At 49.5% G+C, this 16594-nt stretch overlaps 1 protein-coding gene across 1 annotated transcript; it reads right to left on the bottom strand.

Moving 5' to 3' along the window:
- Positions 1-7420: 7420 nt before the first annotated feature.
- Positions 7421-9223, bottom strand: LOC123125147 (histone deacetylase 19). Its single transcript, XM_044545676.1, has one exon. The coding sequence runs from the start codon at positions 9183-9185 to the stop codon at positions 7698-7700; it is 1488 nt and encodes a 495-aa protein (XP_044401611.1). The 5' UTR covers positions 9186-9223; the 3' UTR covers positions 7421-7697.
- Between the last annotated feature and the right edge of the window lie 7371 nt (positions 9224-16594).

Below are 16594 nucleotides of genomic sequence, written 5' to 3'. Positions count from 1 at the left end.
TAGACTAGCGAATCCATCCCCGCCCTCAGAACCCCGCGAGGAGCCGCCAATCGCCAGCGACGATCACCGGAGCCCCGCCTCTGTTCAGCCAGAGGAGGAAGGAGGCGCGGGCGACCGGTCAAACCTGACCAGTGGGCCCCCTGGACCCACTGTCAGTGACCACGGTCCGGTCCACGCTGGCGGAAGTGGAGGCGTAAACGCAAAGTATGCCTTCGACGTGTACTCATTTCGAAACGTTTTTCTTTTTCTGTTTTATTTTTAAAACAAAAATTTGACTAAACTTTGACTGGCTATAACTTTTTAAATATAACTCCAAATGAGTTGATTCTTTTTCCTACCTCTCTCAAATTTCATCTAGTTTATTTTCATATTTATTTGAAAAAAAATTCAGACAACGTTTTGTACTGTTTTGAAACTATGTGTTAATTTGAATATTTTCAAAAATAGGATTTTTGGAGAGAGGAGAAAACTTTCAAAAGTTCTCGAATGCACCCTGCCTCTCCACAACTTGAAGGCAAGCATTCTAAACCCTGGCATAATATTTTTGTGTGTTGTTTGATATGTTTACAACACCCCTCGTCTCGGAGTTTTCGTTATTTTATGCGATGATATGATCATACGCATGAGTGCATAATGAAGATTCTTTGCTGTTGGAAATGGATGCGTTGTGATAGTAATCACCATTGCATGCCTTTCATGCATACCAAAAGGACTCCGGGAAAGCCTCTGTCTTGGGTAGACACGACCTTGTCTCTAGTTCCTCGTCGAGACGGTTCTGTCCGGTATGGCATGATGAGGTATGCTGAGTGGTGATTCTGTCTGTCGGTTGAAATATATTTGTTATGCTAATCATGCAGGAAATACTTAAACCTCCTGAGTCGACCATAGATCGAGTCTTGTTCCAGTAACCCCCATACTTGTTTCGTACTACCACTTGTCCCTGCCATATGTAGGGTACGGTTCAGTAAGTTGTCAACCCCTTTCTAGCACACACCGTACAGAGAGGCCATGGTGGAAGATACCGGCTGCAGCCGGTAGGCATGCCACCTGGTCCGGGGGCATGGGTGTTTTCGGTTGGAGACGAAAGGGGTAGCTCCCCTAGTTTGCGCGCGGTATAAATTTTGTGATCCCATGCTAATCGAGGTTGTAGCCTCCCCACTTAGAGTTTCGCTTAACGGGTGTCGTGGGTGATTCCAGACACCGGTAAGTTAGGCTGGTGTGTGCGGTTAGGTGTGTTTTCAATTAAAAGACCGTAGACGGAATTAGTCCCGATGGACTAAAGAAATCCGTTACTCGTGGGTAAAGAGTACACCCTCTGCAGAGATTATATCTATTCGAATAGCCGTGTCCATGGTTAAGGACTACAGTCTGGGATGGGTCAAGTGTCGGTCTTAGTGTCGGTCTTCGGAGGAGAAACTGGTAAACCAGAACATGGATTATGACTTGTGATTTGTGATGATTATGATTATTATTATTATGGACCAACTCTTTATATTATTTGAATTATTGAGTATCCCTGGGATGGTTCTACCTCCTGGATATTCATGGTGGTTACTTTCTTTATAAGCCCTTTATGTGGTGTCGCTCAGACGCCCGACCGTGGCATGCTTGTTGATTGTTTACTTTATAAGCCCTTTGTGTGGTGTCGCTCAGACGCCCGACTGTGGCATGCTTGTTGATTATTTACTTTATAAGCCCTTTATGTGGTGTCGCTCAGACGCACGACTGTGGCATGCTTGTTGATTATTTACTTTATAAGCCCTTTATGTGGTGTCGCTCAGACGCCCAACTGTGGCATGCTATTTATCTGTTTACTTTATAAGCCCTTTATGTGGTGTCGCACAGACGCCCGACTGTGGCATGTTTGTTACTTATTTTACCTATAAGCCCTTTATGTGGTGTCGCTCAGACGCCCGACTGAGGCATGCTTTATACTATTATCCTTTCGAGGCGTCGCTTCAGACACCCGATTGGTGCATTCTATTTCTATTCTCTGATTGCATAGGCCTGGTTTATATGAACAACCTGCACGCGTGCATCATGGATTTTGTTTATTTCGTGACTGACATTGTGATCATAGAATATTTCAGAGCATGATTATCATTCGTTGTATTATACCCGTGTTCATAATGTTTGCGGGTACATTCAAAAGTACTCACTGGCTTGTCCCTGGCTATTGTCTTGGCCAGATTTCTTGCTTGGAGAGGAGTGTTGCGATGACAGCCCCGGAACCTAAGCAACGGTGATAGCAGCCTCGCGAAGATAGGAGTTATCCAGGTCAGCTGTTCCTGTGGGAAATTGAGTCCCATGGGCGCTGATGTTTTGCAAACCGCTTCCGCCATCAACCACTAGAAACCATTTGTTGTACTCATTGGACACAACGGTCTTGTACTACATATTTTGTACTTTGCTTGGAATTTCTGTATCAAGTTGGTGCCTCATCAGCTAACAGTAATCCTGGGGCTGGTGAGCACAAGGGCCATTTTCTGGGAAATTAATGTCCCGAAAACCGGTCCTGACACGAGGCCACCCCAAACCCGGAATAAGCTAGGTCTACGTTTGCACTAACCACCTGCTGTCATGTTTGTGTAATAATTGCCATGTTGTAATATTTGCAGAAACAATGGAGCACGGACGAGACGAGCAAGCAGAAGAGGTGTTGGGGGACATAATCTTAGCCGGAAGTGATATCTTATCGTATCTTAACGACAATGATGGTCTGGAAGAACAGGGTGAAGAAGCAGGCTACGGTGATTGAAGAGTGGAGGGGGAAAGACATGATTATGATGGCTCCGGTGACCCAATGCTGGTGCAAGAAGGAGCCCGTGGTGACGGCTCCGGTGACCGAACAGAGTCCGGCCAGGTAAATATATTAGTTAAGCCTGTGCTGACTAGCTAATTGATGCATTCATTGTTTTGGTATGTACACATATTAATTAACACTCGTCTTTCTTCTTTTTCTAGCTCTCCGGATCGAGCACAACTGCGGTAAAGAGACGAGGCCCGAAGAGAAAGTTGCGCTCGGATGAAAGGTTTGAGATCACAGCAATCGCGCGCGACGGCCAACCGATTGAACCCATCCGGACAAAGGATGCATTTGCTGCTCAGTGCGGGGTTCTAGTTAGGGACAAGATCCCGATCAGCATCCAGCAATGGTATAAGCCTAAGAAGGAAGACCCTAAGGTGTCTTATGTCAATGATATGCAGAAAGATGATCTTTGGACTGAGCTGAAGGCAAATTTCACCCTACCGCCAGAGGAGGATCCGGAGAAGCCAGTTAAAGAGCAATTAATCAAGTCTCATGCTCTTAAGAAGATGGCAGACCTATTCAGGAGGTGAAAGAATGAGCTGAAAATGTTTGTCGACAAAGAAGAGACACCAGAATTCATCGGCCGGTATGAGAAGATCAGAGATCACTGGCCCGCATTTGTGGCCCACAAGACATCGGAAAAGAGTAAGAAGATGTCAGCGACAAACAAGAAGAATGCTGCGAAGAAGAAGCTTCACCATCGCACGGGGTCAGGTGGCTACCTCAAAGCCCGACCTAAGTGGGCCAAGGCTGAGAATGATCTGCTTGAAAAAGGGATCGAACCACAGACAATGAACTGGACAGACCGTTGCCGGACTTGGTTCTTCGGGGCTGGCGGAATCTTGGACCCTGTATCAGGGAGGTGCGTTTGGACGAACGAGCTTTTGAGAATACCAGTCAAGAAGATTCATCAATATATCGATGCAGCGCAGGAAGGGACGTTCGTTCCAGACAAAGAGAACGACGAGCTCACAATGGCCCTCGGGAATCCTGAGCACCCTGAACGGACACGAGGCACGCCAGGCTCCGTTCCGTGGAAGGTTGGTTTGGACGCAGGCGGCTACAAAAGCCAGGAGAGGAGGAAAAAAATGGAGCAGACCCAAATTCAGAAGCTGCACGAAAGGGTTCAAGCGCTAGAGGAACGAGACGGCAATCGACATGCCGAAACTACCCCCGAAGCTATCCCGCCATCTCAGCGGAGAAGCTGCGTGGCTTCCACCGAGCTGCTTCAGCTGGAGCATGTCTTGACGGCTCCTGCTAGCTACCCCGTGGATGCTATCACGGAGTCTCAACATTGCCACCTTATGGCGCAATGGCAGAACTTCAAAGTCAAGGCGGCTGTTGGCTCTGTTTTACCTCCTGAACCCGGCGCAACCTACCACTGCCGGCCGATTCTGGAAGGATATGCTAGGGTGATGGTGGATGAAATAACGGAGGGATTTGAGGACCTCCAGCTTGACCACCCTACCGATGAAGGGGAGACTCGGCTGGGTTTAGATCTGAAGACTCCGTGCCTATGGCGGAAGGAGCTCATTAACCTTTCGAACTGGACGCCTCCGGCAAGTAAGGGCACTCCGCCGCCGCCTCCTCCTCCGGCGAGTGATCAGGGCACTAAGCCTCCTTCTCCGGCGCATGGCGGCACTCCACCTCCTCCTCCGCCTCCTCGTCCGGCGAGTGATCAGGGCACTCATCAGCCTCCTTCTCCGGCGCGTGGCGGCACTCCGCCTCCTTCTCCGCCCGCGCCGGCGTGCCAGAGCAGCTAGCCTCCTCCTTCTCCGCCTCGTCAGCAAGGGCGGAAGAGACCCGCCGCCGCTCCGGCTGCTCCGGCGCGTCGTAGTCCTTCTCCTCCGCCTCGTAAGCAATGAAAGAAGACAGCCGCAGCCACTCCGTCTGCTCTACTGGCGTCTAGCAGTACAGCTGCCAGAGGCGGGAGGCAATACAGATTCGGTCCTTCTCTGAAGACTCCAGAGAAGTTACCATACGAGAGGACCGAGGAGGAGAACGCGAAGATCGTGCGAGCCGAAGTGAAGAACTTCTTTGAAGGGGTGAAAGCAAAGAAACATCCACCTCCGGAGGAGAAGGTAGATCCGGTGAAAGCGAAGCGCACTCTGGATGCCCTGATAAAACCACCAAAGTCTCCGCCGAAAGGCAACTACGAGCGCATTATTGCAAAGACATTTGTCGAAGCGGAGCGGTCGAGAAGTACTGTCAGTGATCAAAGGTTAAAAGAACAACGAGCTGGGAAAAAAATTGCCCAGCTCGGCGAACAAGCGAACCAATCGTGCCCCCCGCTCAAGGTGTCTAAAGACATCGTCGCTAATGATCCGAGGATGGTGGCCGGTTATAGCAATCTTGGAGATTACCTACCCGACGATGTACATTATGAAATCATGGAGGTGGACGAACACAAATACCATTACGGGAAGCCTCTCGTCAAAGATGAAAGATCTCTAACAACGATGATGCGAAGATTACATGATTGGTACATGAAAACCTGCAGAGAGTCTGATGGGATGAATACTTTGACGCTGAGAGTTAAACCGGAGCATGACCTCGTTGGAATTGAACTGCTGAATGTTCCATTTGAGGAGTTCTTCCAGTTTTTCAATCAAAAGGCCCTTGATAAATCAACGATCACTTGCTACTGCCTGTAAGTAGTACTACTTCTGTCATTAAGTCTCTCTATATAGGTCAGCGCTTTCATTGCATGTATTTATAATTACCCTCACTATATTATGCAGATTGAAGATCGCCGAATTGAAGAAAAGACAAATCGGTGATATTGGGTTCATTAACACAAATCTCATAGATGCATATACGGTTGAAAAGCATCCCAAAGAAGCCGAGGCCAACTTGCTACGATCGTTGGTATTAAATCGAAACAAAGATATAATACTCTTTTCTTACAACTTCAAGTGAGTGTTACTGTCTTGTGCATATTCGGTTTCCCTTATTAGTCCAGGTTATGGTAATGTAATTGATGACTTATGCATGCATGCGCAGCTTCCACTATATTCTCCTAGAGATTAAGCTTGAGCAGGGAGTAGTAACCGTCTTAGACTCGAGACGAGAAGATCCCCAGGACTATGCGGACATGACTCAAATGCTCGAGAAGTAAGCTAAATCGATCATTATTCATCATATCTGCAACTTTGTTCATTTCCTGATATCAAGTAATTGTTTTCTTTGTCTGGCAGGGTTTGGAGAAAATTCACCACAAAAGCTCCGGGACTGCCGAAGAAGCTGCAATTTAGACACCCGAAAGTAAGTACTATAGTAGCATGTTCCGCACATCTCCTAGTGATTCAAGCGCTAGTTTCATCAATACCATTTAGCATGCTTACTTATCAGTTAGATTGACCTCTATTTCTTGTAAAGTGGTTGTGGCAGGAACAAGGGAATGATTTCTGTGGATACTACGTTTGCGAGTCTATCCGCCACACGACCTGTGAGCGGGGCTACTCTGACGAACAATATGAAGTGCGTAAGCAATAATATTCACAATTTATTTTATTACCATCATTTGTGTCGAGTTTCATGTATTCATATATACATGTATTGACCCCCTTCTTCAAATTAGATGTTTCGGGTGCGGGATGAACTCCTAGCAGAAGATCGTATGCGAGCAATTCAAGAGGAATTAGCGGCATTCTTCCTTGACCACGTGATTGCTGAAAACGGAGAATACTATGTGGACCCTGTGTTCTTACAATTTAATTAGGAGATTATATTGTAAGAGATAATTATTGTATATATGTAGCCGGTAGTGTCAGATAGATATACAAGAACTTGTTGTTCGACCAATCTCTCGGAGAAGGAGAGGTGGTCGATATCACTTCTCTCTGCATGCATATGTTAATGACGATCTTCTGTTTCCTTCATTTGCTTACTAGCTAGCGTGTCTAGTCCTCTCCATACGTATATAGTACGTAGCGTCGACCAAGCACGGAGATAAGAGAGGACAGTTCTCTCTATTAATTAGCTAGTTAACACAATATATGAAACACCTAAATTAACCCCCCAAAACCCCCCAACCCCCCCCCCCTCCAAAAAAACAAAAACCCCAGCCCCTGAAATGCTGACGCGTGGATGCCTATTGGTCCCAGTTGGTGACACCAACCGGGAGAAAAGGCCCTGCCTATTGGTCCCGGTTGGTGACACCAACCGGGACAAAAGGCCCTGCCTATTAGTCCCGGTTGTTGGCACCAACCGGGACCAAAGGCCCCCCTGCCTGGGCTGGTAGCAGCGGCCACGTGGAGGACCTTCTGTCCCGGTTCGTGTAAGAACCGGGACTAAAGGGTTAGGGCTTTAGTAACGACCCTTTAGTCCCGGTTCGAAAACCGGGACAAAAGGCCCTTACAAACCGGGGTAAAAGCCCCTTTTCCTACTAGTGAGTGTTGGCAACGTGGACAATACGTGAGTAGTTGCACATACAAAGTAGGGTGTGGACGTGGGTAGATTGGATCACGTTATCTACTCTGTAATATTGTGGTGTGGAGGGGTCTTTCATTTCTCTTTTATAATACGGTATATAGTATGATACACACATTCGTGCATATTCGATAAAAAAATGCACGCTTCTTCATCTCAACAGTGGCATGATGCGTCATATAGTACAAATATATATCAATTCTTACTTTTTACAATAGTTAAGCCACATGTAGAGATAGTTGTTGACTTGAAAGAGAAGGAACATGAAAACAACAATGTTGACTTCTCTTACAAGCTAAGAGCTGATATTTTGTGTACACACATGGGAAAATAACTTTTTTTCTGGTTTTGCTCTAACACGACCTCGTACAATGTGAGCTTCTCAACTAATGCAGTGAACATGTCTTTCTCTAAACCAATGCTAGCTACTCCCAAGTACCAACTAAAACCACGACCCTTATTTTGAATCGGAGGGAGTAGTATTTACTAGCCCAGACATCTTTCTCTTCCCCAGCTCAGTGAAGAAATTGTAGCGGTCCGCCTCGCCGCAGAGCCGGTGCAGCCTCTCCATGGGGTCGTCGTCTTCCCTGTGGTACCGGTACTTCTTTGCCTTCTTGTCCTGGTTCTTGTCCTGGTTCTGGTCATAGTGGGCCTTGACGTTGATGGCATGTCTTTTGCTTGGCCGGTGCTCCCCTACGGTCGTCGGCGGTGGCTTGAGCATGGCCAGGTTCATGAGGGCATCCTGCTTTATCTTATCGATTAAGTCATCCTTCTTGTTGCCGTTCTTCTTCGGCACCGTGAAATGTAGCTTGTAGCCCTGGTCCTTGTAGTAGTGCTCGTAGCCATGGAAGGGTATCTCGTCGGAGATCTCCTTCTCCTTGCCCACGGCGACCGCCGTCTCGTAGCACCAGCAGGAGGCGACATGGTTGACGGTGTACCCGCCCCCGCCGAGGAGGAGCAGCGGCACGTTGAAGCTACGGAGGTAGCTGACGCAGCCGGCGTGGCCTTTCACGGACAGTCTGAACTCGCCCAGCCTGTCGCCGTAGAGCGAGTCGGCGCCGCACTGCAGCACCACGGCGTCCGGGGCGAACTTCTCCATGACCTCGTCCATGATCGGCCTGAACAGCTGCTGGTACCTCTCGTCGTCCATGCCCGCCTTCATGGGCACGTTCAGGGTGTAGTACTTGCCGTCGCCCTCGCCGACGTCCTCGGCCTTGCCGGTGCCCGGGAAGAATTTATCGCCCCTGCGGTCGATGTCGTAAAGGTGGAACGAAACCGTCATCACGCGGCTCTCCCTCTTGAAGTGCGCCTCCACGCCGTCGCCGTGGTGCACGTCGATGTCCACGTAGAGCACGCGCTCGAAGTGCTTCAGGAGCTCCTGGATGGCTAGCACGATGTCGTTGACGTAGCAGAAGCCGCTGGCCTTGCCCCGGCACGCGTGGTGCATCCCGCCGGACCAGTTGATAGCAATGTCGGAGGAGCCGTCGACGAGCGCACGCGCGGCCGCGAGCGACCCGCCGGCGTAGCGGAGGCAGTAATCCCAGAGGCCGTCGATGACGGGGTTGTCGTATATATATGCGCCGGCGCCACCGGCCTCGGGCTCGTTGGGGTCCGGCACACCAACGCGGCACGCCCTGGCCCTATCCCGGAGGTCGCCGTCGTGGTAGGCGTCCGGGGTGATGTCGCGGAGGAGGCGGACGTAGGCGTCGTCGTGGAAGGCGCGCAGTTCGGCCTCGGTGGCGGGCCTGACGCGGAGGCGCTCCATGTCGGCGAGCAGGCCGTATTTTTCGACGAGGGCGTGCGCCATGGCGACGCGGCGGGGCACCATGTTGTGGTCGGCACCGTAGTCGACGTTGGCGATGCCCGGGTCGTAGTAGTAACAGACTCTCCTCTTCCGGCCGTCACCGCACGACGCCGACGGCAGCGAGTGCCCTTCCGTGTCCATCTTCTTGATCGTATTCTCCCTCTGATTCCTACCGCCGGTGAACTATGTGATGTGAATATGTGATGATTCCGTGTAGTTCATCTTTGATATAGAAGCTAGATCAATCGTGTCCGAGTTGGCCTCGCATAGCGATCGTGTCTCGGACTCCAATAGGTATATCGCCCTAACAGACTTGTGCCGGGCAGCCTCAAACGGACGACACAATCTGTTTCCCACACGACTCAATTTTTTTTTTAATTAACTCATTTTTTTCTGATTAGATTATTTTTTAATCTAATCGATGTTATCTTTTTCAGTCACGTCCGAGTCGACCTCTTGGTCTCCGCCCGAAAAGTCAGTAGGCCGACACAGGCCTTAGCTGGGCTCATTACAACATCGGTGCACCGTCTCAATAATGTCCCCTTTTTCGATCTCAGTTTTTGTTATACATGGTCTTTCGGATCCATCTTCCCTTGAAGCAGTGACACATGACCTTTCCTCCTCTTAAATGGAAAAGCGCGCAATGCTCTTACGTGTGCTTCAAAAAAAAAGCAATGGCTTGTCGAGAAGCTCTTTCTCTAGCAGAATATCTTGGACTACAGCAGCTTCATATCGCATCGGATTGCAAGAATGTTATTAAACACATACATGAATCTCAGGTGGTGTCTATGGTGGAGTACTGGTGTGATTAGGGATATAAAATCATGATGAACTACATTTATTTCGTGTGTTTTTACTCATGAGTTGAGGACGTCGAACTATGAACCTCATGTACTAGCTAGGTATGCACTTTCCTTAGATCAGGGGCGACATGTGTGGTTGGGGTCCTGGTCCGGTTGTTTGTGATGAACCAGAGAGAAAGGGGATCGAGAGTTGGTAGATGAGAAGAGGGAGCAGGTGACATGAGAGAGACGAAGGTGGTGAGGTTGGATCGATCAACTTTCTAATCAAGTCATGCCCCTCTCACGGTGGCTACAGGAGTTTAAGTACACACCCCAGGTACACGCCCGATTGGGCCTGGTGATTACAAGGCCGATGGCCCAATTCAGCTCAACAATTGGCCCATCACTCCCGTGCATCCCTGTCACCCTGTATCCGTTTCAGAGGACTGAACATGAGGATCAGGTGTGACATTCGCCCCCTCTTGAGCGGCGGCGTCGTCCCAGATAGCGGCGTCAGGGAAACGGCGGCGCAGAACATCGTGGTCTTCCCAGGTGGTGGCGTCGGCTGGTAGAGTGGACCACTGGACTCGGAGCTGCACCATGGAAGTAGCCCCTTTCCTCACCACCCGTCGCTCCAGGATGCCGATGGGACTAAGCGGAAGAGTGGTGAGGTATGGAATCTTGGGCAGCTCGGCGAAGTCCGGCGAATGGTTGGGGGTGAACGGCTTCAGCTGCGACACGTGGAAGACCGGATGGATGCGGCTGTCCGGTGGTAGCTCCAGGCGGTAGGCGAGGACGCCGATGCGCTCGAGGACGGTGAAGGGGCCGAAGTACTTGTACGCCAGCTTGCGGCAGGGGCGGCTGGCGATGGAGACTTGAACGTATGGCCGGAGCTTGAGGAGTACTTGATCCCCGACGGTGAAGGCGCGCTCCGAGCGGTGCTTGTCGGCTTGCCTCTTGAAGCGGTGTTGAGCTCCGGCGAGCCGGGCGCGAAGTAGCTCGGTGTGGGTCGCCCAGTCGAGGTCGCCGGTGGTGGCGTCGGGCGACAATTTGTCGAAGAAGGTTGGAAGCTCTCCCAGATTGGCTTCTCTGCCATAGAGAGCCTTGAAAGGCGAACAATTTAAAGATGAGTGGTGGGACGAATTGTACCAGAACTCCGCGGCGGCGAGCCACTTGCGCCATTGCTTGGGCCGGTCGTGGATGGCGCACCTAAGGTACATCTCGAGGCATTGGTTGACCCGCTCGCTCTGGCCGTCGGTTTGGGGGTGGTACGCCATAGTGTAGAGGAGCTTGGTGCCGGCGGCGGCGAGGAGTTCCCGCCACATGGCGCTTCGTCCCCAGAGATGGCATGTTGGGACAGGGAGCAGCATTCTGGTTCCTGAGCCGCTGGGGCGTCAAGCAGCTGCAGAGCATGAACTGTATCATCAGATAGAATTTCCCCATAGTCGCCCACTTCAATCATCAGAATTTGCCCTGTCCGTTTGCATTGATGTTCCCTTGAATATTTGTTACCGCAACGAAAACAGAGACCGTTTGCTCGCCGGAAGTCGCGAAGCTGCCACTCATGGGCAAAATCATCTATGCCCGCACGCAGAGGAGCAGCTGCTCGGGCTGGAGCCGGTGCGGCCACTGTTGTTGGTGGTGGTCGTCCTACTGGTGTGACCCGAGTGAAGGAAATATTCCCTAGAGGCAATAATAAAGTTATTATTTATTTCCTTATATCATGATAAATGTTTATTATTCATGCTAGAATTGTATTAACCGGAAACGTAATACTTGTGTGAATACATAGACAAACAGAGTGTCACTAGTATGCCTCTACTTGACTAGCTCGTTGATCAAAGATGGTTATGTTTCCTATCCATAGACATGAGTTGTCATTTGATTAACGGGATCACATCATTAGGAGAATGATGTGATTGACTTGACCCATTCCGTTAGCTTAGCACTCGATCGTTTAGTATGTTGCTATTGCTTTCTTCATGACTTATACATGTTCCTATGACTATGAGATTATGCAACTCCCGTTAACCGGAGGAACACTTTGTATGCTACCAAACGTCACAACGTAACTGGGTGATTATAAAGGTGCTCTACAGGTGTCTCCGAAGGTACTTGTTGGGTTGGCGTATTTCGAGATTAGGATTTGTCACTCCAATTGTCGGAGAGGTATCTCTGGGCCCACTCGGTAATGCACATCACTTAAGCCTTGCAAGCATTGCAACTGATGAGTTAGTTGCGGGATGATGTATTACGGAACGAGTAAAGAGACTTGCCGGTAACGAGATTGAACTAGGTATTGAGATACCGATGATCGAATCTCGGGCAAGTAACATACCGATGACAAAGGGAACAACGTATGTTGTTATGCGGTCTGGCCGATAAAGATCTTCGTAGAATATGTGGGAGTCAATATGAGCATCCAGGTTCCGCTATTGGTTATTGACCAGAGACGTGTCTCGGTCATGTCTACATAGTTCTCGAACCCGTAGGGTCCGCACGCTTAAAGTTTCGATGACAGTTATATTATGAGTTTATATGTTTTGATGTACCGAAGGTTTCTCGGAGTCCCGGATGTGATCACGGACATGACGAGGAGTCTCGAAATGGTCGAGACATGAAGATTGATATATTGGAAGCCTATATTTGGATATCGGAAGTGTTCCGGGTGAAATCGGGATTTTACCGGAGTACCAGGGGTTACCGGACCCTCCCGAGGGTTTAATGGGCCATAGTGGGCCTTAGTGGAGAAGAGGAGAGGCGGCCAGGGCAGGGTTGCGCGCCCCTCCCCCTCTAGTCCGAATAGGACAAGGAGAGGGGGGCGGCGCCCCCCCTTTCCTTCCTCTCTCCCTCCTCTTTCCCCCTTCTCCTAATCCAACAAGGAAAGGGAGGGAGTCCTACTCCCGGTGGGAGTAGGACTCCTCCTGGCGCGCCCCTCCTTGCCGGCCGCACCTCCCCCCTTGCTCCTTTATATACGGGGGCAGGGGGCACCCCAAAGACACAACAATTGATTTGATCTTTTAGCCGTGTGCGGTGCCCCCCTCCACCATAGTCCACCTCGATAATACTGTAGCGGTGCTTAGGCGAAGCCCTGCGTCGGTAGAACATCATCATCGTCACCACGCCGTCGTGCTGATGAAACTCTCCCTCAACACTCGGCTGGATCGGAGTTCGAGGGACGTCATCGGGCTGAACGTGTGCTGGACTCGGAGGTGCCGTGCGTTCGGTACTTGATCGGTCGGATCGTGAAGACGTACGACTATATCAACCACGTTGTGCTAACGCTTCCGCTTTCGGTCTATGAGGGTACGTGGACAACACTCTCCCCTCTCCTTGCTATGCATCACCATGATCTTGCGTGTGCGTAGGAAAATTTCAAAATTACTACGTTCCCCAACACCGAGCGCGTGGCGCGCGTTGTTTCTCAAGCTCCTCCTCCTAAATGCGAGCGAATACCGCTGCACACGTGATGCTTGTTGGTGCCTGAAGGCGAACACCTAAACGCAGCTCGTCCTTGAGGCCCAACAGAAACTAAGAGATGAAAAATTTCGGGCTCAATGTGGGATCTAGCGAGAGCAAGTGGTACATGGCAGTTTCGAATTCCTGACGGTACTCCTGCACTGTTCCTGTCTGCCGTAACTGAACTAGATTGTGCATCTGGACTTAGAATTCTTCAGGCCCAAATTCCTCTTCCACGGTTGCTCTGAATGTTGCCCAGGAAACGCCCGGATGCTTCTTCCTGTACGCCTGCAGCCACATCGCGGCCAAACCTTCCAAGTATAGCGCGGCGGCGGTCACCCAACTGTGGAGCGGTACCCGATAGAGCTCGAAGTAGGACACACAACGCTCGAGCCAAATGCACGGCGTGGTGCCGTCAAACCGAGGAAAATCATGCTTGAGTGGCTTTGTGTAGTGGTCGTTGACGCGCTCTGTAGGTGACGGGGCCTCGGCGAGCAGCAGCGCGGGGCCGTGATTGACCAGCCGCACGAACGGAAGCTGCGCCGCGCCATCTGTGTACAAGGGCGGTGGCATGGAGTGGTTCGGCGGCGGCGGTGCCCGCGTAGAGGAGTCCGCGGCCAACGAAGGAGACATGGCGCCCGTGCTTGCTGACGCTGCTGGATCAGGCGTAGGTGTGGCCTTGCGGGCCTCGTCCACATCCTCCTGGGTGAGATCTATCTGCTTGGACAGCAGCTTGAGCTCCTCCGAGACCTGACTGTTGTAGGAGAGTTGCGCCTGGTGGTGCTCGTCGGCCGTCTTCTGGTTCACGTCGAGCCGGCGGATGACCGACTCGAGCAAATTCTGCAGTTTATCCGTGGTCTCCGACATGGCGTCGAGCACACGGCGGGTCTGGGTTGAGGTTTTGGACGGAGGCGCCGTGGTCTCGCTCCAAATCGAACCGAATCCCGAGCAGGATTTCGGGCGAGCTCACCGGAGCGGCTCGCACCTGACCCGGTGGAATTTTACCGATCGATCGAGAGGGTGTGAGATCAACAGTGGCAACGATTTGTGAGAAAAAATTGGCTTTGAATAACAGATTGTGATGAACCAGAGAGAAAGGGGATCAAGAGTTGGTAGGTGAGAAGAGGGAGCAGGTGAAATGAGAGAGACGAAGGAGGTGAGGTTGGATCGATCAACTTTCTAATCAAGTCATGCCCCTCTCACGGTGGCTACAGGAGTTTAAGTACACACACGAGGTACATGCCCGATTGGGCCTGGTGATTACAAGGCCGATGGCCCAATTGAGCTCAACAATTGGCCCAACACTCCCGTGCATCCCTGTCATCCTGTGTCCGTTTCAGAGGACTGAGCGGAAGGATCAGGTGTGACATTGTTTTACCTGTTTTTGTGAACTTTTGATCAACCAATAAAGTAAAGTAGGTTTTGCTAAAAAAAACAAATACGACGAGAAAGGCATGAGGTGGAATGTATTTATGTTGTCATCGGTTGTTGTCAAATTCATTTTCACATAGTTTGCATTTTTTAGCACGCAGACACTTGTACATATACACATATACTCATCTATATAAACACATGCACGCACATCTTACCTCTAGAACACCTTCAATAGACTGAGTCAATACATTATTTTGCTATTGACGACATCATCACAAATGTCTTCGCAGTCAACAGGACGTCTCCTCCTCCTGAAAGCATATCGTCGAAAGGCCTAAAATAAATTCAAAAAATGCGATCACCAATGTCAAGTCTATTAATTGAGCTCTGATAGGCTGAGAATACCACTGTCCTCATAGCCATTCAACCATAATCTGCATGCAAAATAGGGACTGCTGCCTGCATGACTGGCACATGTTCGAACTATAGCAGCACAACTCGCTTTTTTGATAAAGTTGAATTTTGTTGACTCGGAACAAAGCATCCAAAGAATACAAAATACAACGGGCACACACTCGGTCTCTGCGTATTTAGTATGCACACAGTCAACATGAACTCACAAACACATGAAAACACGCTGACAACTAGCAAAGCCAAATAAGACCGAAAATATGCGTAGGCGAGGGAAAAAAACCACAAAGCGACCAGATATGCAATCGGCAAACTATAACAATGACCATACCTGCACCAACCATCTCATAGCTGTAGCACAACTCGTTACCTTCTTCATCTAAAGCACGCCCAGGCTCTTTTTTGTTTGGTTATTATTTTCTGGAAGCACATAATCTTGCATGAGGTCCATATATATACTGCATTTTTTATTTTCGGTTTATCTCAATGTCAGAACATTTTAAAACAGCCTAACCAACTAGAATTACAATAGTCGACATTTACTGTGTCCACTCTGCACGCATTTTGCATGTGTAGAAACTTTTAGCCACTGAACCATACACACACAGCCGACCCGCAAAAAAAAAAGAAGGAAAAAAGGACCACACACACAGCCATTTGCCTTGTTTTAGATTTTTCTTCTAGATGGTTTGATTGATTGGTTTTACACTTTAAGCTAGCTCCCTCCCAGGCTCCCACAGGCATAGGTCGTATACTCAGAAGGTAACGTCACTCGTTTACATAGCTTTATACTGAGTAAATTTCATAAAAGTACCATAATTGGGGCATTGGAAGTAGATTGGTACCAAGATTGGTAATTTTTACGTGTCAGTATCAACTTTGGGACGAGGCGTTGCAAAAAAGGCTAAAACAGCTGTTTTTACGTATTGACACGGAAACTGACCGGTTGGGCCCGCCTGTCAGGTGCTGACGTGGCATGTTTTTTGCAGAAAACTCCCTTGCTTTGTGCGTAATCCCATAAATGCTCAATTATTTTGGAAAAAAAGGCTCAAATGAGAGGGTTTTTTTTCGTTCGTAATTTCCACCACCGATTCGGACTCGTTTGAAAATTTGAGTCGGTTTGAATAAATAAATAAAACAAACCAAAATTGAATCCCGCCCACGATTCGAACCGCCGACCTGCGCTCAACTGCGCTGCGCGCTAGCCACTTCGCCACGGCAGCGCTCGCGATGTACAGGAGGCGTTGACTTTTTATACTAGCTAAAGAACGCTGGGCCGGCCCACGGAGGCCTGCAATTTTTTTTCGTTTCGCACTTACCTGGCGCGTGTTGGGGCTCATTCGTTGCCCAGATTTCTTTATGTTTCATTTTTCTTACTTATTATGCTTTATATTTTTGTTTCTAGTTTTGGCTTATTTTTAGGTTTTCCTTCCTTGCTTTTTCTTTCTTATTTTTTCATTCACTAGTTGGTTTTTCTCCTGGATCTTTAACATATTTACTGAATACAGTATTTTTTATGGCGAG

Source organism: Triticum aestivum, chromosome 5D, assembly GCF_018294505.1.
Source record: "Triticum aestivum cultivar Chinese Spring chromosome 5D, IWGSC CS RefSeq v2.1, whole genome shotgun sequence".
In the NCBI taxonomy this organism is placed as follows: Eukaryota; Viridiplantae; Streptophyta; class Magnoliopsida; order Poales; family Poaceae; genus Triticum; species Triticum aestivum.
This window is presented reverse-complemented; position numbering and strand designations above follow the sequence as displayed.